General features: G+C 35.2%; 1 protein-coding gene across 1 annotated transcript in view; it reads right to left on the bottom strand.

The window, feature by feature from the left end:
• The window catches only part of ITFG1 (integrin alpha FG-GAP repeat containing 1), a 71207-nt gene that overhangs the window by 43312 nt on the left and 1744 nt on the right, over positions 1-26151 (bottom strand). The window contains exons 2-8 of the mRNA XM_035543741.2: positions 25256-25328; positions 24722-24867; positions 22966-23023; positions 21904-21978; positions 20588-20682; positions 6249-6307; positions 4299-4383 (exon numbers count right to left, since the gene is read on the bottom strand). Of these exons, the coding sequence (XP_035399634.1) occupies positions 4299-4383; positions 6249-6307; positions 20588-20682; positions 21904-21978; positions 22966-23023; positions 24722-24867; positions 25256-25328 (591 nt within the window). The remainder of the gene's footprint in view (positions 1-4298; positions 4384-6248; positions 6308-20587; positions 20683-21903; positions 21979-22965; positions 23024-24721; positions 24868-25255; positions 25329-26151) is intronic.

Here is a 26151-nt window from a genome sequence, read left to right as displayed (position 1 = left end):
GCTCAAATGATATACTCTTAAATTCATGCCTAGACTGGATGTAGCTCCACAGTTTAATGTGCACAAGGTTAAGTAACTAAGAAGTGGCAGAGAAACATAGAATCTTTTGACACCTTTAGGGAACAGAGAGCCTGGTACATCAGCTACGAGATACAGAAAACATTGAAAAAGGGGAAGAAAAGAGAGGCAACACTAAAAATACTATAGGATGGGAACGTAACAAGCTCGTGACTGTATACTGAACACGTTTCTAGCTACAGCAGCTGTATCCCACTGTCAACAGAGAAGATGCTTGCAGCATGCACAAAGTGGAGCACAAGAGCAATGGTAGGTTCTGCTCTGAGGAATCATTTACACCATTTAATAGTCTGATTGGTTGTGCAATGAAACTTCTTTCAGGCCCCATTACAGAAAGCCAAATTACAATTTAAATTGCCAACCATCACACTTTAACTTCCTTTTGACTTATGACAATCATTATTTCATCATTTTTGAAACATAAAACTGAAAAAAAGATGTTCAAGTCCGACAAACCATTTCTAATAAGGCATTTTCTTTAGCTCACTACACACAGAACCTGTACAATAAATGCCTACCTTTTGAAGTCTCTAAATACATGCTGACATAGCAAAGTGGGTAAATGCAGTGTTATTCTGGTAACACAAGATTTTGCCTCTTGGCAGCTAGATTGATGCAGAAAAAAATACTGGATTGAAAGTTATCAGAACTCAACTTAAATACTCCTTTGCAATGAAACTTTGCTTCCTCCTTCCGATTACTGTATAACCACATTTAGAGAGGTATTTAGGCAGCTTTTTTTATTTTTTTGGATGTGGTAGGGCATTATTCAACTTCCATCAGACTGCACTTCATAAGTAACATAGAATTTAAATTATATCACTTAATTACTTATGCACATTGTTTTAATAGTATATTGACTTCAGTATCCTCTAAAACTTTGTTCAATGAGAAAATAATTATTCATTGTCTTGTTTTAAATGAATGTTGGCAAGATGAAGAAAAAAATAATGCACTACTCAATTTCCTATCCACTGTTGCAACAGAAGATGAATTAAATACTGAAGTCATAATTGTACTCAAATAGTTATTTCAAAATCATAGCTGTAAGTATTTCCATAACTGTCAGAAGAAACATGGTTCCTCTATCAACATACACATACACATGCTTACAGCACTCCTTTCGCTCCCTTAGGAAAGTTAAAACATGAATCAGCATTGTGACGTGGGAAAATAAAAGCCACCTTAACACCTGCTTCAAAGCAAGATTCAAAAAAAATAACTCCTAGAAAGTTCATTCACACCTAATTTCTTTCATTAATATCACAAATCTCTTCACATTTATTTTCCCTTATCAAAACATTTCCAGCATGGATACAGCCATTGACAATCTGTACTAATCTTTTGTCAAGTTAGTTCCTTCAGACTTAATTACAGATGGGAATTTTTCCTTATCTTCTACATACAGAGATTCAAACCTCTGCAGCCAATTATCTTCTATTGCCAACATGGCAGTCTAAAACCTATTGTATCCAATTCTTACTTGAAAGTCCACAAAGCACTTTTTTTTTTTTTAAAACTTTCTTCCCTCCTTTTCTCTACAATTAAAGACTGCAGAAAGCTGACCTAGAAACCACACAATTCCCTCCGCAGTTTCATTTAAAAAGACTTCTACTCCTAGAAACAGCAAAGCAAGATAGCTGCTTTACTTTTCCCATACAAATCTCCTCCATTTCTGCAGCTGAACAGATGACGTAATATGACAGTCATTTTTCAACACAAAGGACATGGAACATTCCTTCTTTCATATTTGTGTATATTTTGCCTGTTTGAAATGTGTCTTCTGTGTTTCAGCCATGTTTTAAGCACTCCATAACTAGGAGTCCTTGCATCAGATTTCTTCACGCTTCCCTTTTGCATGCTAATTAGAAGCGACTGAAAGACGTACCTATGCTCAGCCACAAAAAGGTCTAGAAAAATAATCCCTGTAAAGTTCTATACAGGTGTCCCAATAAAGCCTAACCTGATAATCAAAAAAGGCATCTGTCTCCTCTAATGATTTTGAGAACATCAGCTCACATCAGCCAAGGAAATGGCACTGATGCCTTGAGAAAAGCATTTCTATATATTTCACGAAAATCTACATAGCAAGAGCTGCATCAAAATATGTCCCACCACTGAGGAGATGGTGGAAAGAAAAACCATTACAGTGTCTCCCCTCTTTCACCCTGGATGGGCTTGTGTCATCTGCAATCACCTGTGAAGATAAAGACAATAGTGAGAATGCAGCTGTTCCGGAAGAGGGAGCAAGGTCCTCATACTCCAAGATACGCTGGGTAGATACCTATCTTATCTCAACCATTTCATCTATGAGAGAGCTTTTAGAGTAACCAATTCCAAAGAAGTCAGCCTCTGAAAAGCCAGCACTGCCTTCAATAGATGGTATTGATTGTTCCCCACCTCTCTATTCTTGTTGCCATACATGCTGTCCCTCTACATTCATTTGTGTGCATTTCTTAAGTTCCTGCAGGCGTTCTCTCCCATTAAATTTATTAATGGAAAGATTGTTCCGCTATACCCTCATATTGATGCTTCCCCTATGAGTTTGATGATAGCTAGCAGAGCAGTGCATTACACAATTGGTGATGGAACTCTGAAACAATGGCAGCTCCCTGCTGCTGCAATCACTACACCAGCCAGTGCCTTCCATAACTTTGGCTGTACCAAACCCACACAGTGTACCGCACTGTTAGAGTGCTGTGCATTCAATTTATTCACATTTTCAAAGTTTTAACTTTAACATCTGAACCGTTCTTCTCTTCTTTGCAAAGACACCCCACGGCTTATTAAAACCCCATTAATTATGATAAATTTCTAAAATTATGATATATCACTTGGGCTCATTAACTACCTAACATAGAGATGAAAATATCCTACAAGAAGATTGCTTTCCACAGTGCCATCATTAAAAAAAGATCTGCTATATCTGCTTAATACTTATTAAGACACATTATTCAGAACATCAGCTTGGAAAATAGTTACAAAAAAACCAACATATTTAAAAATATTTTTAATTGCAAAAATGTAGTATTTATACACAAGCATTTATATTTGTAAACATTAAAAGATATTACAAAAAAATCTTTAAAAGGGCTTACAAAACTCGGTAAACATTTCACAGAAGAACCTAGTCTATTCTTCAGGTTTCATTTTACTTCATTTACTAATGATCTGTAAACTAATCCACAGTTGTTATATAAAAGACTAAGGAAAGCTAACTGTCCAGCAGAGATGTCTTCGAGTTAAAAGTGAGGAAACAGCTTTTCTAGAATTCTTCTAAGTAGCAGCAGTAGAGCAGGAGAATTGGACACATTCTAATACGGAGTTGGACTTCATTTAAAAAGCTGTCATGCCCCCATGTCACAATTGTTGAAAATTAAAATGATGCAACAAAGTGACCATTTGACAATGTTTAAAGACAGGCTCAGCCTCAACAATGTCATATATGAAGTATAATAAATTAATTCTTTATTAAGATAGATGTCACTGACACAGTAGTGTCAGCAGAATTAGGCCTGTAGTATTTTTTAGGTCACAAATTTCTTATCTTAGTCCAAAAAATACTTTTTGTGTGTGCTCTACAAAACCAACCATTCCTGTTGTCCATAACATGACACACACATTGATAAGCCAGAACTAATTGAAAAAGTACCTTCTACTAGAAAAATAGAGTCTTTCACTAACCCTTGCAAACAGATGTTAGTGAAAGTTAGTTGGATTTATATATAAATTAAGATTTTCTTCTGTCCAAAAGCCTCCCAGAATTTTTCAATTATAAATATTAAAATCTTACCGTTTCATCAATCTTTATACAATCATTTTTAATTAATTTAGAATTTCAGTACATGTTCCTAAATTCTTTGTTTACCACAAACTGTAAGCTAAATTGTACCTTCTGAACAAACTGCTTTAAGAAAAAAACCTGTGCATTAAAGGAAGTTTTGCTTGTTTCAGAAAAAAATCAAAACACAATCATGAAAAACAAAATACATCTGATAAAAATAGGTTTGATACTGGTACAATGCCTGAAAGAACGTAGATATATGTGAGTTAGACTGTACTGGAAAAGCCACAGTTGAATTTAGCTGAATTTATTAATAAAATATTCCTACATATTTCAAGATTTACAGGCAAATAGATGTAACACCTTAAAAAAATAACTTCATAATTCAACAAAAAAGAAACACAGGATATGAGTAGTTTAGAAAAATGAAACTCACCAAAATCCGCAAACACAGACTGCCCAACAATCACCACACCACTGGGTATTTCTTTGCTTTTTCCAGCTTTAGAGAAGTTCCCATCCTATCAAACAGAACAAAGATGATGGAGAAACTGAACTGCATATCAAGTGATAAAGCTTGACTTTCAAACCAAAGAAAATACACATCAATAAAGAAGAGCTTAAATAGGTAAGAGAAAGCTCAACTATGGAAAACTGCACTGCTTGGATACTGGAATTGAGTTTTTGCATTTCTAATTCTTCGTGGAATCCTATGGATATCCAGCAGTAACATTCTTCAGATAGAGTTGTCCACATTTTTTTTTGTGCTATTAGAAACAGACTGAGTTTTCAGCACCAAAATCTAAATCATTAATTACTTTGAATACTAATGTGTATTTATGCAGTGACATGTAATTTTATAGATAATATTTAAAAACACACATGCTTCTGATCTTCCTTCTACTAAGGAAATCATGATTTTACATTATGTCTGGTTCAGGTCTTGTTTTAATTATCTATTATTAAAATCCTGGCCTGCAGAAAGTAATATTCTAATATTTCATCAGAAAGACAGAAGAGTGCTGGATTCTTGTTTATTATAAAATTGGATAACAACTGGACCAAAACCCATTTAAAATTTAAAGTTTTTATAACCAAGTAAGACAATTCAAGGCCCACTTTTGTAGTCACTGCAATCAGTTCATGAAGTGACACAGATGCAACTATACATACCTAAGTTATAAAAAAAAAAAATGAAATGAAGAAAGTCAGCAATCTGTTAACTGACTTTTAACCTGTGTACTTTATGAACAAAAAGTAACAAGGCCTTGGTTTGTTCTCCAGCTACCACCCTTCTCATTCTTGCACTCAAAATTCTTATACATACACATGTTGAAAGAAAGGGGGATCATCAGATACCACTGATGGGAGAAATCCTCAGGTGGCTATAGTGAACGTGTCACAGGATGCCCTCAGTGATGAGATGTCTGCAGTATGACCTACCCAACTTGATCTATGCCAAGTTTGGCAGGTACTCATTTTGTTATCTTACCTTTCCCTAAGCTACTTGATGGTGGTTCTTAGTCACTTCCTTCTCAGTAATTCAACGTAAAAGCACATGTAGAATTCCCTTCCCCCTGCAGCTCTTCCACCTTGCACTTGGCCCAAGCAGGGCCACCAGAGCTGGTTTCCGAGGACCACGTACAGGTGGCTTTTGACTATGTTCACATGGAGACTCTACAATCTGAGCCACTTGTGTCAATGCTCAGTCACCCACCCACAAAAAAACGAGTCTCTTAAGTTCAGAGAGAACTCAGCAGTTTCTACTATAACAAAAAAGTAAACTTTAATGCACAGGTGTGAATACTCTTAACTACAGTAATTTAGGATAACACGTAGTCTAAGGGATGCATTTAGTTTCAAATCAACTAATATTAACAATGAGGTTCTTAAATAAATAATCATTTGACCTGTTTCTGCCCAACTTTGAGTTACACTTGTGATATTTGGTTAACATAGGACTTGGAATTTTCTCAGCTGTAACTTGTGTACATAGTCAAATGGCTAGGAGTGAGATTTTGAACCTCTGTCCCAAAACATGGAATCACAGTTCTAAGAAAGCTTAAAAAAATAAATCTTTGAGACTACAAAATTAAAAAAATCTTATCATTCATTTCTTCATAAACCATTGTGCTAAGTGTCAGTAGATTGCTACAACAGCTGATGACACAGCAGGAGTCCTGCTAATGCATGCAAAGTCAATCTGATTGGTTACCTTTGCAGTCATGTTAAAAAAACCTGCAGAGAAATGTATGCTGACTAAAAGATTTCCTTCAATTCGGTTCAACTCATTCCTAACACCAGGCATGTCAGACAACCTTTACTGTTTTGTTTGTTTGATGTTTCTGCATTTTAACAGAATGGTTATTTGAGTCTTCTCTCTTACCTTATTTACCCACGTCTCAAACTGAATGTTGGATGGATTTGATGTAGTAAGGAACAAATCTGTGAAGGAAGAAAAAACAAGAGAAATAAAACATTTAACATTAACTGAAGAACATTTTTTAAGCATAAAGAAAGAGACAGGCTTCAAACCTAAGAAAAAGTATACATCATTATTTTTTTTTTTTTAAGTCAAAATTAAAAATGAAAACCTAATAACAGCCTTTTATTACATCCTTTTATTTTGGATACATACGTAACATATATGCTGTTGACAGGAAGAGAAAAAGATGGAGAAACGTTTCAGGCTTCCTTTACACAAAATTCTCTTAAACATGAAAACAGTACAAAAGAGTGCTTCAGAAAATTTATCTGATGATGCCTACTTAAAGAGGAGCTTATTCAGGAGAAGGGGAAGAAAGAAGTTTGCAAGGGGCATCAAAAAAAAGAAAAAAGCCTGAGGGAGGAAAAAAAAGGATGATCTCTAGTGTACTGAAGATTTTAAGAAAATCACCCTTTAAAATTTAAGCACTTGATTTCTTTTCCATTGTCCTCCTTCTTTGCTTTCTAGTTTAAGATATCACTATTTTAGTTAGAACACAACCATTACTCTGTGAGCAGAAAAAAATGAATTAAAGAAAAAAAGAATATTAATGCCATACCCTGAGGTGTTTTACTGAATAAGCAGGTGGACTGCTGTACAGGGAATTTTAAATGGCACAATAAGGGGTACTGTCTTCCAGGAAAGAGGAAAAAAACAGAACCTGCATATCAAATAAAAAAAACCAACAAAATGGAAACAAAAGATTTTGCTTACAGGTTCCCCCTCCCTGAGGGAAGTTATGTTAATTCTGTTCCCCTGAGTACTTGAAATAGCAATTTCCTTTAGAGCACTCACGTGAAAAGCCTTATCATGATAATGTGCTTCATTGGAATGAATTTTATTGCTGCTTAAGCATTTCTTGAAGACAGCGTCAGAAGACATAGAAATGGTCTGAAAATACCAGGGTTGTAACTTAAAAAGCATTTATAAGCTCTGAATTTTGAACTTGCATGTAGAAGGAAGATTAAACAATACTGCTGATTACCACTGGATATAAAACAAAACAAAAAAATTAAAATCTAATACATTTGTGTGTGGGGAAGGGATTGTTAACAAAAGAAAAAAACACAGAAGAATGGAAGCCTCTATTTTTTTTCCAAGACTTAAATGATCCAACAGGTATTTCAAGTAGGGTTGTAGTACATTCATGCTGTAATCTGCACTGCAATTTGTTATGGACTACGTCACATACAGAGTATGTCACAACAGGCTCTTTCAATATTATATTTAAAGTACACAGTGAACGACCAATATTTGATTAGCAAATATAATAGATTGCCTAACCTTTTGCAGACATTTTGGTTGGCACTGTACCTGTTTTTTTCCCAAAACATCTCTGACTCAGTTTCCGGCACTGCAGCTCTGGCCTCTCATCTTTAATTGCTAAGCCAGTCCTCTCCCTGCCCAGTCCTCTGTGCAAGGAGAGATCCTGGGGACCATTAACACAGCATTCCTGCTGGTAATGCTATGCTTATGTTTTGTGACTTTCCCAGAATTAGACAAAATAGCACAGCTGCTAATACAAGCCATAATTCACCTAATACTATTCTGCTAGAAATCTAGCTCTGAATAGTTGGTTATTACTAGGTTAAATAAATCCATCAAGTTTTTATGCAACACAGTTATGCTTCTACGGTAGAAAACACCACAAAAGGCAGATATGAGTTATGCTGGGAGTATTACAAAGTCCTTAGCTCTTTAAATCATTTACGGTTAAAACCTTCAGTTCATTAAAAATAAGAAGAGCAAAAAATCAAACAGCATTATCTCTTAACTGATTTAACATGTGATGGAGTTTTATTTATTAATTATTCTTAGTTTTAAAACCTATATTAATGCAGCATGCCATGCCAAATTCTTAGTAACAAAAAATATTTCCTTCAACGGGTAAATGCAGTGTCACCTATCCTTAAAACAGAAGACAGAAATAGATAAATTGATGTTCTTCACATGTTAATGGGAAGTCACATAAACATTACTAGGAATTAAAGTATTCATAAGCAGAAATATATCTTGTTTTCATTTGAGCTTTACAGAGTAAACGTATTAGTTACAGCTCCTCAGAAAATATAACGGCCATGTTTGACACAAGAGACATTCCTTATTGTTCAGCCCAGACAGAACTACAACAGGTCACAGAAAGCCAGGCAGTCAACAGGGACTGGGCAACAAGGACAGCCCAGTGAACTGCAAAGCTATCAATCCTGACCTCCAGCAACAGCCACTACCTGCTCACTCAAGTACTAGGGAGTTATATGGAACAGAGCATGAATGGGTACTCTATATTACTTTGTAAGAACACACAACAACAGAAAAAGAAGTGATTTGCAGTGCATTTTTTTTATGCATCAAAAAAATCACGTTTGTCCCCTCATCCTCAGTCAGGAGCAGATTATGCTAGTTTTCCTCTGCATTCCACCCCCCCCCATGATTTCATAAGTATATAGAAATATTCAGAAATAATTGCACAGGGACCAGAAATAATAGAGAAGGACAAGAAGCAACAGGCACAAAATCTCAGATGTTAGGACCAGATTCAATAGTGTTAAAATAAACATTAAACAAGGGGGGGGGGGGGGGGGGGAACCACAGTAGCTGGTTTGTCACATGATAATAAACGCAAGGAGTGCATTTAGCTATCTGCAGTGTAGGAGGAATAAATCAAGACACTAAACGTAAGTCAAACTACAAAGAGGTAATAGAAAGACAATAATTTAAAATGTCTCAAGTGTTTACTTTGCTCAGAAGGGGAGGTGTTTATAGATTTAAAATCTTTGTTCAGACACTGTACAAACCAGGTATTTTAGTATGAATGCTTGTTTCATGGTTTGAGAGTAAGAAAACCAAGCTATGTTTTCAACAACTGTAGATTTCTATGGTTTGCAAGAGATCAGTGCTGAGCATCACCTACTACAGTGCCTTTAAGATAAGGAAGTTCAGCAACATGCGTGTTTCATGCCTTTTTCACACTGAACTTCCTCCCACTGCTCAAACAACCCTCAACCTCTTGAAAGCCAGTAAATTACTTTTGCCCTTTATTCCTCTGATACACCCCTCTGTCCCTCCCTGTCCCTAACTTGTTGTTTATGTGCTACACGGCCAATTGAGCCATCACACCAAAGCAGCTCAAGCCTACTGTAATATTACACTGCGCTGGTAAAATGCAAAGGCAGACAAAAATAGACTATCTTCCATAAATAGTATAGATGAGCTAACGCCACGCTGCTCCTAAGGTAAAGCAACAAGCCGTGATTTCCCATATTCCCCATATTTCCCAATTTAATACAGCTATAGGAAAGTTTCCTGTAGTTCTAGAACTAGCTGAACCAATTCACCTGCTACGTTAATGCCAATTGTCCCCCTTAAACCAGCTTACAAACTACATGTTTCAAATTCTCATGCATGTTTTTGTGATTAAATCCTTTGGCACTGGAGTAAAATGAAACTTCAGTATTTAAAAGTAGCTTTCTATTTGGAACAAGAATATCATAGATATCAAAGCAAGCATAAGAACATTTCTTTGTGACAAAAGTAGTGTAAAATACCTCAGACAATGTTATTTAGATACTTCAAATAACAATTTAGAAATTTGTATAGTTTAGAATTGCAAATGTTTTCTCCAAGTCTGTAGGAAAGAAACCAAGCCTTAGAAAAACCCAGTCCTGCTTGGTACAGTACTTTAGATCAGATGATTTCCAAAGGTTACTTCCAACCTAACTTATTTTAAGATTCTGACTTTATTATATATGCTTTTGGTTATTAGGAACAAGAACTCATGAGATGGGGGGTCCGTTAAGAATGTGTGATATTTATAAATATATTTTTCTATACAGCCATAGCAAGTAATCTTGGCAAGCATCTCCTTCCCAAAGGAGTGTCTGTAGCAGGTGTCTTTCACAACTGCTACTACAGGTTTCCTTAGCCTATCATTACCACCTTCTTTAATATAGGAGGGCTGCAGGAGAATATATGGAACCAACAAATGCATTAAGATACGTACTCAGTACTCGGATGACATGACAATGAAGGGATACACAGTTCATTTCTACACTTTATATTTTAATACACTAATTATCTTGAAAACAGCAACAATTTTGTTTTGCTTCTACCAAAGCCATGAAAACTCAACACCTCTTTCCTACAAGGAATGCATCTCGTATTACAAATGCTACGGAAATGTCACTTTAAAGATATGCTGCCCCACTGCCTTTTGGAGGCAGTTGTGGCCGCAGTTTCAGCTGAGGAAAACAAAACCATTTGCACATAGATCTGTAAGTTCTGTAAGCACAGATACAGTATTAAGTGCTGAACCATATGCTCTGTTCAAATGCTTATAAACCTAATGGCAGCACAATGAGATATTTATAACCTGAGGTTATAAAATGAAATAAACTTGAGCTCAAGAATCTTTATCATTTACAGAATATAAAAGTGATTCTCCAGATAATTTCAGTAAAACATACATATATAAATGGATACCAAAAACAGTAGGCACGTATGTATAACCCTCAGACTATTATAGATTCTGGAGATACACACTGAAAATGATCCAGAGGAAGAAAAAAAAAGTCAGTTTGGCCACTCTCCTACTGCCACTGCCAGAGAAAGAACACTGGGTCAATTGCATGGACCACTAGACTAAGCCTGCAAGGGCACTTCTTCATTTGTGACATGATGTAGAAAAGATAAGTAAAATCTTTAATAACTGGGATGGTGGAATGTCCTCATGTCAGATTTCCCAAAATTTAATGCTTACAGCCTAACTGAATGGCTAGAACTATGAAAAAGCATCATCATCAGGCAGGAAACATTTCTCTTGAACAAATGCAAAGTGATGTGTGTCACATATAAACGTTCTGCTATTTTGATTTAGCAGGCAATGGTTAACAAAAACAACACAAGTAATGGGAAAATTCGTAAACCGAGTTCAACACCCTAGAAATAAGAAAAAATCACGGAGGTTACCCAGCATTTTAATCCATGAGACTGAAAACCAAATCTAAATCTATACTAAATACATAAGATGTCTGACAGGCTATGACGCAAAATCACACTATCATTTTACTCACAGCCTCACTTTCCCTTAAAAGTGATTTGGTGAGGAAATTTGGCTATTCTTTAATTTAATTGGCTTAGTAATAAAATGCTGCTATCCAATCCCTAGTACTACTAATCAAGAGTAAATACATATACCAAACACTGAATTCGGCATTCATTCTTACTAAAAAAAAAAAAGAGCTAGGTCACTATGAAAAATGTGGGCCCAAATTGCCAAATTCTAAACCAGCTCTACCCCCACTTCAGTTTGTGCAAGTGGCTCAGCAAGTATAACTGAAGGTTAGAAAAAGTTCAACACAGAGCTAGAGAGACAGCTTGGAAGACTTCAGCCCAACTGGAAAAATTCAGACAAGCTTACTAAAGCAGATAGTATTCCAAACCCTACTTCCAAACATTAATTTTACTTATTAGCACCACTAAGAAATTACAACAAAGCCAAACTATACAGAATCTGCTTCAAGTTCACTTTTAATTAACCTTGTTCTTTTCCTTCACTTTTGAGTGTTATAAAAACCAGTACTATTTATAGATAGAGTGTTCATTTCACTAATAACTGATTTGACCTTTCTGTTTAATGTCAGAGGGCTTTACTTCAAAATTAAAACCTCCAGCAACTATAGTTATCTTCAGAAACCACCAGGGCATAAGCAATATTCTTAAGTTATAGCTTGATTTCACATTTCCTTCAGAACCTTCAGTTAATAAAGAAAAAAGACCCTACTTTTAAGTGCTATCAAAATGCACGAATAGCAGTCTGAGCTTTCTCCTTACAAAACAAGGTGTTAACCAATTAGAACGTGCACATGTGCATGCCAACCATGTCTGAAAGATTTTTCATTTATGTGGAGGACTAGTTGTGTCAGTGCACATTTCTAATATGTGCAACATTTAACTACAAGTCACTTGTGGATATGATCATCTATCTGCTTGTATGTATTGGCATATAAAATAACGTACTGAACTAGAAGTCTTTGCTGTAAATTCAATTTAAAAATAGAAAATATCACTGCATTACAGCTTTTTTTAGTCCCTACACACATTTCAATTATGCACAAACCTAACTTTATACAAAAACACTATATACAGCCAGTCTTATTTCTTTACTACAAGGAAATAGCAAGCCAAACCTTACTATTGGATACATTTTGTGCCTCTATTCATAAGTTGTTCCACTCAAGTACAGCAACCTTTTATCATTTGTTATTCAGATTTGTCTGGTCAAGTTGGCATTAGCAGTGTACTAGATAACATGTAATACATCTACTGCCTAGCTGAAATAATTTAGCTTTCACAATACATATAAAAAGTACAACCACCAACACTAATGAATTTACAAATTAGTTGTCGTGAATTTGTGTTGCTAGTCACATGAAATAGTAGTTACAGGAACCACTCCTTCCAGACACTTCATCCTCCAAAAAAAACTAAGCAAAACCAAAAGCACTCTATGTGTTCTGAACAAGCTAATTTATGTTTACAAATCTTTATGAAGTATGGTTATAATAAAGGAGATTTTGAATTCCTATCCAATGTGCTCTAGGTGACCCTGCTTGGCAGGGAGGCTAGACCTGATGATCTCCAGAGGTCCCTTCCAACCTCAACAAGTCTGTGTGATTTTGTGATTATTTCTGCTTTTCAATTTTCATCTTTTTTTTTTTTTTAAATGCAATAAATGTTTACCAGAACAGCAAATAAGGAAGACGATAAACAATTATAAACAATATAATTAAGCATTTAAATCCCTTTTCATTATTAAGAATGACTACAGAAAAAAAACATACGTACAAATTTAAAAGCATCATTTAAATAGAAAAGTTCTAAATTAGTTTTATGCCAAACGGTTATGCATGTGAATATGCAGGCTACGTTGGACTATTCTTCTGGTTTTTAGCGCTCACACGAGTCTTCTGACAGAAAATTGTTTATTTTTATAATAAAACCAAGAATGTTGTTTCAAGCAATGGAAAATGACCACATTCAGCATTATTTTCAGAACACATTTTCATGTTCCATGCTTCCCTACCCAACAAAATACTGAGGCAGAACCAGTTTACTTGTCATCTATTTGCAATTGATTACCATAAAAATATCATATTATCAGTATATAATGAAAACCAAAAGGAATAGCCTTCCAGATATTTCATTATAGCAATTTCAATAACTGCTAAGCAGATAGTAGAGGTGATAGGAATCTTTTAGAAGGATTAGGCAAAACAAGTTAAAATGGCTGTTTCTTTTCTCTAGATATCCCTACTTATCCTTTAATACTATTCATGATGTAAGCTATGATTAAGAAAAGCAGCAATGACAGAAGCAGACCAATCCCAGCAGAATCAAGAGAATTACACAGCTAGTAAAATAAACAACTCTGAGTTCATCTTATGAAAGGGAGCTGGAACAACTGCCTGTGTTCCTGCACAGTGTTCAATACCATGTGAAGTAATAGAGATAACCAATTTGGGAATAGTAGCAATAGTTAAAAATGCAACAGTTTATAGACACGTTTGTTGAGAATGAGATTTCCCATGTATCTTTTATAATACATTTTTTGACTCCATTATTTGCTGTAAACTCTCAGGTGAGCTTTGTTATCTGAGCTTTAAACATGTAAGGAATTAAAGTCTGTTTAAGGAATGAAACAGTGACCAGGTATTACCGAGTATTTATTTTGGGAAAGAGCAAAATGAAAAAGAACAATTTGACTTCAAATGAAGACAGAAGATTTGTGTATATATACACACTTCTATTTTAAAATACCCCTCAAGCTAAGTTTTAAAAGGCCAGACAGTTTGTTTACAAACATAATGAGCCTGGTTATTTTGACAGAGAATAAACACAGATCTACTACATAAAATAAGCTTTTATGATAATATTATAGGCAGAGAGGTTACCAGCTTCCATCAAAAGGCAACCCAAAATTAAAGTACAACTCAATGAGAGTCTGACATCAGGCATTAGTGTCTTCAGAATCAAAGTGTAGTTGATTACAACAGAAAAACACCTGTGGATTGAGTGATTGGTTTTCAAGAAGAAAAAACATCTACATTTATGGGTTTAAACTAAGTGGGAATCAAAGAGAAAACACATTGTAAGTGTTCTGGGACATCAGGTTTCTAGATTCCTAAAGCAAAACCACAGAAGAAAATTAACCATCAGAAACCAGTACAGAGACTAGCAATTAGCTTACAGCAAGCTGTTTCTGACTAATGATTTTTCCACTTTATTCTTCCCAAAAATCAAATTTATGAATTTTCCTTCATTGTCTGCAAACAGTTCCAGAAATATCTGCAATTATGCACACCATGTGCTAGTATTCAAGACAAGACAGGTTGCAAAAGCAGTATTTCCAAAACTTTCAAATCACATAACCCAATAAAGAACAAAATATTTAACACATTAGATATTTTTTCATAGCACTCAATGATACATCTGTCACTATGAAAAAAATGACAGTATGATTGAGAGCCCAAGGCAGTTTGTCTCATACATTTAAACATTACTATTATTATTTTAAATATGTGCAGAACTATGGCCTGATTTCTTAGCAGACTTATAACTAAGTCCACACAGATTTATTGTTTATTGGTAATACTTTTGTTACAGTAATTAAGTATTTCAACTTTGGCTTGGAAAAACAGCATTAGCCCTACCAGAACATCTGATATTTGAATATGATTATTGATAATTAAAACAAGATAACCAGTAAGGAAAGGAAAAAAGAAAAAGGAACGTGGCAAAATTATCACTAGCCTAAGAATTTCAACTTTAGATAAACCACTTCTGATACGTCTATGAGAGTTTACATTACAACAGCTTTAAGATAGTTTAACCAGCATTCATCTAGTGACATATACTCAATTTAATCTTCACCTTGGTCCAAAGTACTTGTCTGAAAATGCTGACTGTGACATAAATCAACAATGGCAAAACATGTTTGTCTATTGTCTAGCTTGAAGTAGATGATCTGTAACAGTACTTAACTCCATAGCATATCTGTGGAGTTTTCCGTGGTCTTTATCGAGTCCTTTTTACCTGTCTTGGCCCCAGTTTCCAATTTTAACACTTCCTCTCAATGTTTACATTCAGGTATTTCAACTGTGAAATCTTCAGGATGATGACCATGTTGGGAATAGTGTTTACGCAATAAAACAGTACCATCTCCATCCCCTGACTAACACATCTGATACATATCTATGCGAAAGACCGAGTTCCTATTTACTTCGAACTGAATGAATTAACACAAAGGTAAGTTACTTTTTACTCCTATTGCTCTAAGTCCAAATAGTTAAATCCTGTTCAAATACTTCTTAAGTCATGTGATATAAATCTTTCAGTTGGAGGATATGACATTTTTAAGGCAAGCCTCTTACCTAGGTAGCCTGCTTTGGACATGCTCACCTAGACTGTCCTGCTCTATAAAACACACCTGAAGTTAACCTGCTCAGACAAGCCTATGATTATTAGCTTCAATATTACGTTCTTAAGCTGTTAAAAAGAACAAGTGTGATTATGTATTACTAGACACATAGTAACCTCATTCTAACAAGGCTTGGCACATTTTTCTCAGCTTTCAGTCTGTCTTGGTGCATGTACAAACATCAGCATTGACATAAGGTGCAATTCTGACCTAAATGACTGGGTTGAAAGTTCTGATCCTTGGCAATTAAGAAGTGGGTTCTGGAATAGAGCTGTACAATTCAGGTGGGAAGGAAGAAAAGCCATGTGAATGAATATAACATATTTAAATATAGCTAGTGTCTCATACATTTAGATATATAAAATGTTGCAATTACACATACTTATTTCCTCCTTGCTGAAGTCATTAAGACTTGGAATTCCAAATTCAACAACACCGTCTCATTTTTAAATATCTACAGTTTTATTGTTGAGAAACCAAACTTTTTATGTAAATGCACAGTTAATTTAACATTTTTCACCCAAATTTATATTTTGCTTTTCACTGAAGTATAAGAGATGAAACTCTAATGAACTGTTGAGTAAAAATTCAACCATAACACTGAAATGCACACAGATATACCTATCGAAGGACAGAAATACTCACTATTTTTATCTGAAGTTCAGTAATAATTTCACTGTTTTAATTTCTAAGAGGTAGAACATTTCTCAACAGGCATAAAATTTTATGTGCTAATGTAGCAGGGCACATCACACTAGCAATTTGCATCACTTCCTAGAGTCAAGGTATATGAAGCGTGACTATGAGGTAAAAATCAGTACTGCAGTAACTTCCTATACAGCTTTGAAAACATGCAATATGTAATATTTAAAACTTAATTACTTTTTGAGAATGCATGTGCATAGGTGCAAGTCTGGTGAAGCCAGACTCTTCTCACTGGTACCCAGTGACAGAGTAAGAGACCACATGCACAAACTGAAATAGAAACTCTTTTTAAACAAAAGAAAAAACACTTTTTTCCAGCATGAGGGTGGTCAAATGCTAGGAAACATTGTCCAGGGAGGCTGCAGAGTCTCCATCCTCAGAGAGGTTCAAAACATGACTGGACATGACCCCAGGCACTGCCCTAACTCCACTTTGAGCAGGAAGGTTGGACCAGACAGTTTCCAGACACCCCTTCCAACCTCCGCTGTTCTGTGAACTCTAAATTCCTCCCCGGAGCAACACGTACATAATACACATGGAGAAGATGCTTGAAAATTTGGTATTTATTTTCTCCTTATCCACAAAGCACAAACAGACCCTTCGGTAAAAATTTTATACTGCACATTTTTACATGGATTATATAAGATTGCTAGCCTAACTCAAATTTACTTACTGAATTAAAAATTGTAAGAATCTACATGATGTTTTATTTTAAGACAGCAGCAACATTACTATCTGAAATAACCTAGTTTAATTCTCACCAAGAAAGATTAGTATTATCTTTGTTCTTGTTACTGGATTTGTAAAATCCTTACACAGTTAGCCTTTCATGAAGCGTTGTCAGGGATTAAAAACATCTTTATGAACATGTTCTCATATAAAGAAATCACAACAATTCAACTTCATTTCACCCAGAGCAGAGCAGCGTGCCAATTAAAAGCTCTGTTTTGAGGGTTTATATCTTGGCAGGTTGAAAACAGATTAGACAAGAAACTAGCAAAAAAAAATTCTCAGCTCAGAGAGGATTTTCGGTTTTTATTTTTCCCCTTTTCTCTCTCTCTTTTTTAAAATGTCAAGCACACTTTAAATCTCCTAAGCTGTTTATAATAATGGAGTTGCCAAAAATAGCCTAGCTAAAAAACACTGAATTGGCTGCATCTGTTACAGAACACAAAGAGCCCCAAAACATGGAAGAACATTAGAAAAAGGCCTTAAAAAAAAAAAGATGGGGCATTCTGGAGGTTTTTATTTTTATTTTTAAACAAAACCAGTGCATCTATTTTAGGTACAACTGTATCTTCATATTCATGAATAGTGGTACTGCCAACGAGTAAATACCCTGATTTTTTTAAGAGAACACCACAGCAGCAGCAAATGTCTTAATAACATTAAGACTTTTGGACAACAGGATTTCAGCATGCAGACTATACCCCTGCGTCCTTGCCAATACCTCCCTCCTAATTACTATGATTTTAATCTGCACAAGGACCTATGCTTAATGAGTTTTGTCCCAACTCAGGAATGGTAGCGCAGGTTAATACTGTCACAAGAATCATCTAATTTTCACTAGCTCTACCTCAACCAACCAACAGATTCCACTGACTCCACTGAAAAATAATATAACATCAATGATGGTCCTGGGCTGCCCCAGCTGTGCAAAGCAGGAACAGAGCTCATGAAACAGGAGAGACATTTAGCTGTCCTGCAAAGTCTATCCAGACTGTACAGAGTGGGACACAGGACCAGTTAGGTATGTACTACAGCAATATCAGCACCTATTTCAGCAGTGTTTGGCAGAGGGCATTTACAAACACAGTATTACCAATACTGTGTAGGCAGTTAGGCAGGTTTTTTTTTTTTTTGTTATTCTGCTTTTATTTAAAACAAACCATCAAAAAACCCACAGCTGACTAGTTTTATGACTACTTCTCTGAGTCACTTGCCAAACCCTGTACAACCTAACACAAATTAAAGGAGACACTGTGAGTACACCAAACAGGTTTTTTTTGGAAGAGGCACAATAAGTCTCAAGGTGCAATTTCATGCAGAAAAGGCAGACTACAACTGCTGCTACTAAAAAGAGGAGTGAGTCAAGTTCTCTCTGTGCTTACACTGGCTCTGGCAAGCCTGAAACTTCATGGTGACCTGGATCAGTTTAATAACACAAGTGAAAATGAATCATGCTCCATGCACCCTCCCCAATACATTTCTTGAGCAGTCGCTATAGTGGATGAGAGAGAACTGCCATAAATGCACGGACAAGACCAGACAATTGGTGGCTTTTCATTTTGGCAGCAGGCAGTCCTGGAATAACATGTCAGTCACAAAATATCAAATATCACTGGTACGGTATTATTTCTCTGCAACATATGCATTGCTCACTGTTGGTCTAGTTTTCACAGGGACCACACGAAACAACTTCCAATTCCCATCTTACTAGCAAAAAGTTATTCTCAAGAAAATAATTCTATGGCGATATTTTTTTCCAGCTTTCTTCTCAGAATGAATTATTTTCCTTGAAGTTTTCTTTAGGCTGCTCTAACGTAAGACAGATTCCAGCCTGAGGAGTTATATCTGTGCTCTTACAAGTAAATAAAAGTCAACATCTTTGAGAGGGGATGTTCACAGAAGCTTCTATTCACATTTTCAGATATGAATATAGATGTGAATCTACAAAAGCTCCCAGCACTCCCCCCCCAAAGATACTGACTACTATTTTTTATTTTGCAGAGGCATCTCCATATATCACCAGCACTAACAGGAACTCTCTGGACATTTTGTAGACCAACTTAGCTGTCACAGAAAACTTTGAACAATTTTAGCAGGAGTGCTCAAACTGTGATTGATCTACATAAACAACTTAGAGTTCCTACCTTCACCTATCTGTGAGCTTTTATGTCAATATATTCATGTTAAAAAGTTACCTGGATTGGCCATCTACTCTGCTCATGCCATTAAACCAAAACTCTAAAGGGTGTATCGAGCTAAGTGCCTTAGAATTGGTTATTACATTACACTGATTATAATAAGCAACCATATACTTGATTTTCCAGTCGGAATTTCCACTTGACAGCTTCATGCAGCAATGTGCCAGAAATGAGTATCAGTTTGACTATGTGCTAAAGCAATTAACTTAATCCATAGAAATGAAAAGCATATTAATTAAGTTAATGTGCTCTTTCCTCTCTTGTTCCCACGCTACTAAGAAGGAAAAAGAAGTAAGCTTTCTTTCCAAAACTACCACATATGAGTTGATGTATAAAGCATATCTATCAGAAGAGAAAGCATTTCAAAATCCATTTAGTGTTTTAAGAAAATAAATGAAGTTTAGCAGGATGTTTAAATATGCTTTGAGATACAAACCACGTATGGAAGCGATAAATAGATCCACTGTACTTGAAGGCTAAACTGCATTGCATGTTTCACCAAAACAGATAAAAATGACAAAACAAAATCACCAGCAACAAAACTAGAATACAGTTTATCAACCTTAAGAAAAATCTTCTTCAGTATTTTTTGTGAATACTGAACTATAAATAGCTTTTACGATTGGTCATATAGTAATAGAATAATAAGTCTCACATGCAATTTTCTCAGTGATAGAACAAACTTTAACAAAATGGAATGAAATCATATTGAAGTCTTTGAGACACAAAATAAGTCCAGTGTTGAAAATACTCTTCTAAACAAACTATAGAACTCTTTCAGACTGCAGATGAAGAAAATGCAGAAAAACACCTAATTCAGTTGCAAACTGAATACTAGAATACAGCATCACTAAGAATAGGAAACAATGTTTTGATTGCAAACAATTATTCAGACCAAAATAAAAGTATGATTAAAAAAAAGATTGCCAGAATGAATAAAAAGCATTATTCAAAGTGCAGATATTGATTAAAAATCAAAAGTAGCAAGGTCATAGTCACCGAAGATAGCATTCTAGATCCAACTCTTTAAAACTGTCCATGACATTGACCGAAATATTAGAAGAAAATATACAATACACAATATTTTATTCATGAATAATTTTAGGAATGTATTTAATACTTTTATGACTTACCAGCTGTGAAGTCATTATTTAAATCTATAAATGCATGAGAGTGCGGTATATACATTGTACTTTGAGTATCTAATGCAGCATGCAATGATAAGTTTCTGCAATGCAAGAAGAAAAAACAATACATTTCATCAGTGCTCATGGACTGTTAAGCATAATAATATACCTTTAAAATTAAAATAAATCACGTTCTCCTAATGTTAGGTGAAAATTACTACTTAGCTTACGATACACTAAATGACTACAGTAACTGTTTGAAAGGTTTTGCAAAGGATGATTCATAGAGGATGGGCTTTGGTTAGATTCTATTAGGTTTCTAAAATAGCTTTATTTGTACAGAAAAGCATCACTATGCACAAAGTTTAGAGCCTTCACTTCCACTCTAAATTCTGAAATACTGCTCCCTTCCCACAAGTAGTGTTACTATCAGTACTTTTGAAATCTACTTTCAGATCAATTAAGATGAACAAAACCAGACACAATCACATGCTGTTAAAGCAGCTCATGCCCGCTACATGTAAAGGGACTTGATTTTCAGTCATTTAGTAAAAATCAGAACAAGAATTAAGCTAGCCTATGGTCTATCCTAATGTGATATGTCATTTCCCAAGCAGGTGATTAAATATATATTTAATTTAACATAAATAACAAACAAATCAAGCAACCCCCCTAACCCTCAAAGAAAACCCCAGAGAAAACAAAACGCCATACACTGCTGGTTTCTGTTTTAAAAATGACTGAACTTCCAGCAAACCTCCCTATTAGCACCATATTTGAATATAAAAAAAGAAAAAAATTCAAAGGCATAGTGGTTGAATCAAATACATTACTTTCAGGAGCTTTAGCTAATACACTCAGAAAAATCTCTATATGCAATACACACCAGCAGGGCAGTTATATTACTGCTTTCTTGAATGACTTAGTTTACTGCAGTGACATGATTAACTTAGTCCTCTTTATTACAATCGTATCACATAAAACTGTAGCCAACTCAGACAACTCTTAATGACTGCAAAGTGGCCCTAGCTACTCCTTAACACAAAAGATGCAATACAGAGAATATCACTTGCATGTACTTATTTTACAACTCAAAGTTGTCTGCCTTTTGCAGCAGTCTTTTTATGAAAACTAATAAGCCGACCAAATACCTTCCTTACTAAAAAGCTCAACACCTTTACATACTGTCATAGAATGTTTAAAGATACACATGGAATGCAGACTTGTGTATGCACAGTTCCAGTCTCATGTCTCTTTCATGAGAACAGAAGCAGATGACTGAATAAATTATCAAAATTGATGCTAATAAATATTTAGCTTACCCGCCTATAAATATCTGTGGCTTATTTGAATCGCTTGTGACACCAAAGATGTCAGGAATCAAGTCACCATTAAAGCTGAAAATGAAAAACAGTTTCAGTATTACCTTACTCATTACAGGAGACAAAACTGGTTGCTCTTAACTTATCCTGTATTTGGTTAGCATTTTCCCCCTAAGCAATGATGAATTTTCATCTGTGTAGTCTTATCCAAGTTTTGCCTCTTGTTTGAGCCGCTGATAGTAGTATGCTTCTTCGAAAATTTAAAACTCTGCCACTCACTTGATTTTGCAGCTGTATAAGTCACTTTTTGTCACTTAACGTGAATAATAATTCTAGTTATTTTGCTTAAAGATTTTTTCAGATTTAAGATGCAAAACGGATCAAAAACTTCTTACTCAAGTCTCTTACCTCCTCCACCCTTCTAAAATAGATATTCTCCAATTTCCAGAAATGTACCTAGTTTTTGTCTACGTATATCCTGCATGGCAGAGGCTTAGTGAAGACAGAATTCCATCATCACTGGAAGATGAGGTCTCAGCAGCATAATCAAATAGAATCACAGCTTATTTGACATTGGAAATAGGGCTTGAATATATACTGAAAACATAATATACACTGCTTACAAGAAGTAACAGCTTTATACAAAGAGAGCCTAAATTTGCTCCTTCCCTTGACATACCTGCTCCCATCCCTCCCTGCAGTACTATGCACATATCTTACAGTCATTTTAATGAAGGGATATTTTCACTTTGATAAGCCAGTAAGGTGACTTGTTACCTTCAAAATTCACAAAAAATAAATGGCTCTTTTTCTGCATAAAACACCAAGTAATGAAATTTAAAAAAAAACACTAAAGCTTATTTACTATTGCCAAGCTGATATATGAGATTTGTAAAGATGGATGATATGTTTCAATGTCTTTTGTTAGATCAGTTGACATTAAACAAGCCACCCTCTTCTTAAAATGAGCACATTTGAAATTTTAGTGTTCAAATATATATATCCAGTTGCTGTTAGTCACTGTTATAAAACATTTTTTCTAAAAAGATAAGCTATACTTACTCCATTACTAGAGGCTCATCATGAAAGGTCTTATTTAGCATAGTTTTATGGTTAAGATCTGAAAACAGAAAATACCCATTTGATTAACTTACCAACATGTTATGACAGTAACATATTTAGCAAGTACAATCCTTCTATTAATGTAATTATAAAAATAAATAAAAAAAATCAGCCACCACCGAGCATACACAACTAAATGGTTTCCTGAGATTATGCATAAACGTAAGCTTCTAATTTTGGATAGGAAAGGCAAGTAATAGTTAAGATGCTGAAGCTAGTTTCTCCTCTCTCCCCACTAAAAACATCTAACAAATTATTCTAAAGAGATCATAATGAAACGTATTTTTATGTGTGACTGCTATCCAATACACATATGAAATGTGAAATAGTTGGAACGAAGACACTCAAAATTTAACATTGCACACAAGATCTCTGTTTAATGTTTTGTCACAATAAAATATATTCCTAACAATATACACTGTGTGTTTGAAATAAGGATTAAAGGTAGACTGCCTAAATTGGAAATGACAATTTTAAGTCCTAACCAGGTTATCACCTCACAGACTTCAGTTTTACTTGTAATCCAAACCCCTTGCCACATCATACCAGTTCCTTCATCTCTGTACTTTTTGTCTTCATTCCAGTCCCATATTTTATAGGATATTACCCTGCTCTTGATTTGTCATACTTCTATTACCCAAGTAGGCACCACATCCTTTCCAGTAGCCTTGCTACATACCAACCACTTCCTGAATTTTTAACCTCTGACTCCTTTCTGAGATCCGCTTTTGTCTCTCCCAGTATTTGTTTATCCAGAAGCAAGACAGCATAATTTCATCTAAGTCCTTCATATTCTTCCCAATACTACAGCTACCTCCTGTTCTCTCAATGCTTGATCCAATGCACTTTCCTGGTTTGCTTGTTTCATCTCTGAATAAAGCCAAAAGCAATGGGATCTAAGGCCATCACTTGCCTCATCTATAACTACTTAATAATACAGTTGTCTGCAATATTGATTATTTTCAATAGCTTTTGCGGACTTGAGATTATCTTATGTTGCTTTTCGGTTCTTCTTTAAACTCTAAACCTTTCCCAAAATGCTTTCCCAGCAAAGTTAACAGAGAACACTAGAGACTTTGAGAGGTCATATCACCCATGACTCTACCCTAAGATACAATCAGAACACTGCTAGACACCTAGAACACCAATGAAAGATGATTGTCTAAGGCTCTTGAAAACTTTCAGTGACAGAGAATCTACAACCTCTTTTCCCAAGCCTATTTCAGTATCTCTGTCTTTAAAGAATTTCATTTAATAGGAATACGAGCATGATATTACAGTTAATAAGTTTGTATGTGACATTTTTGAAAATTTATGCTGTGAACTTTGTATCAGGCTCTTAGCACTATCTAAATTCAAATTAGGCAGTCTTTTGGGATAATCTTGGTGAAGCTCACATGCATAATGGGGAAGCCATGAGAGGTAGCTCTTCAGTTAGTAGGTTACTGTCAATCTGTAATACTGGTTGGTATTGCTTGTTGCATGATATATAAGCAAAAGTCTTAGTTTTATTCTCTTACGTTAATTATTGAATAGAGGTTAACAGCAAAATAATGTATAGGTATGAAGCTGAATAGCTGCTAATCATTATTTTAATTGTAAAAACAATCTCCACACTGTAACAGAACTTTCAGAAAATCCTTGGAATTATTAAGAAGTCTAACAGTCTTAGTAGTAAGCAGCCTCAGCAACTCACCTAATGTTTGGTTATGGCCCCAGAAAATAAACAATGAAAGTTCATCTCTGCCATGACTTTGTGTCCGGGTAGTCAGGAGGACATCCATTTGTGAGTCACCATCATAATCTCCAGGAACTACACTGGTTATGACAACACCTAGAGATCTAGAAGTAAAAACAAACAAAAGAGGTCCCACGTGCATATAATTTTATACATGTGCATGAAAACTGAATTTGAGTACAAAGAAAATCAACGGACATAAGTTTCCCAAGGGGGTGGTAAGTCACACCTTAACTACATAAATAACAAAATCCACAAATTCTGTCATATGAACCACACACACACACAAAAAAAAAGGCAAAACAAAAGTGTATCGGAAATGATTCTGGAAGCTTCTTGGTCAAAGAACTTGAGCTCTAAGGGCAAGTTGAACCACATTGCCAATCAGACCACAGCACAGACAGTTCTAGTCCCGTTCCCACTGACTGTAAAGATATCCCTTCAAGAAAAACGAGCACTTAAATTGTTTCATCATTCAATATCAATACTTACTTCATTGGTAACTTAACACGGGGCTTAAAGTAAGGTTCCTTTTGGTCAGCCAAAAAGATAATCAACTCATTCCCTGCAAAAGCAAGTAAGACAACGAATAACCCCTCATGGTTAAGGATCATAGATGCTTTATATATAAAAACAACACTAAGTGTTGTGTTACAAATGGTCATTCCTCATAGCAGCAAAAATACAGACACTTCCTCCTCATTAGAAAGGAAGCAAAAGGAACACTTCTTCAGTACAACAGTATAAATCTAACTATATCATTAACATAATCCATTAGCATTAAAGGGATGCTAATATCAAGACTATTCTTGGGGGCTTAGTGTTAAACTTCTCTTTGCTATCGCTGCCACATGGCTTGAAATAGAACTTCCCATACTAGATTAGTAAATGTTACATGTGAAAAAGTAATAGGCATCAGTTCTACACAAACGTTTAAATCATAAAAGCTGACTTAAAGAACTCTTAAAATACTGTCTCTGACATAGCAGGATCTGATGCTGCTCTCCCAAGCCTGCTGACAGAAGTACCTTAAAAGAAACTCACAGGAGTAACCTGGTTCCACACAGCACTTCCTCATTTAGAGGCAATGATATAAGCCACTGTCTTTCAGTTACTACAGTATAATCTAAATAAAAGCCCGTATTTCCTGTTGCACAAAGAATTGTATTGGGGGAAGAAAAAAATTCTTAAACTACAAAATTTTTTTCAGTCAGAAAAAAAATCATAATTCATATACACTTCTGCAAGTAAAATCATACTTCACAGCTGAAGAAATACAATTTATTTATTTATTTATTTTTTACTAATCCTTTATGATGTTTTTCTGCATTCTCCAAGAAACTCACCTGGAGCATCCCTACCCATAAGATATAGGTTGCCTAAGTGAA

The sequence above is a fragment of the Cygnus atratus genome, chromosome 12, assembly GCF_013377495.2.
Source record: "Cygnus atratus isolate AKBS03 ecotype Queensland, Australia chromosome 12, CAtr_DNAZoo_HiC_assembly, whole genome shotgun sequence".
NCBI lineage: Eukaryota > Metazoa > Chordata > Aves > Anseriformes > Anatidae > Cygnus > Cygnus atratus.
This window is presented reverse-complemented; position numbering and strand designations above follow the sequence as displayed.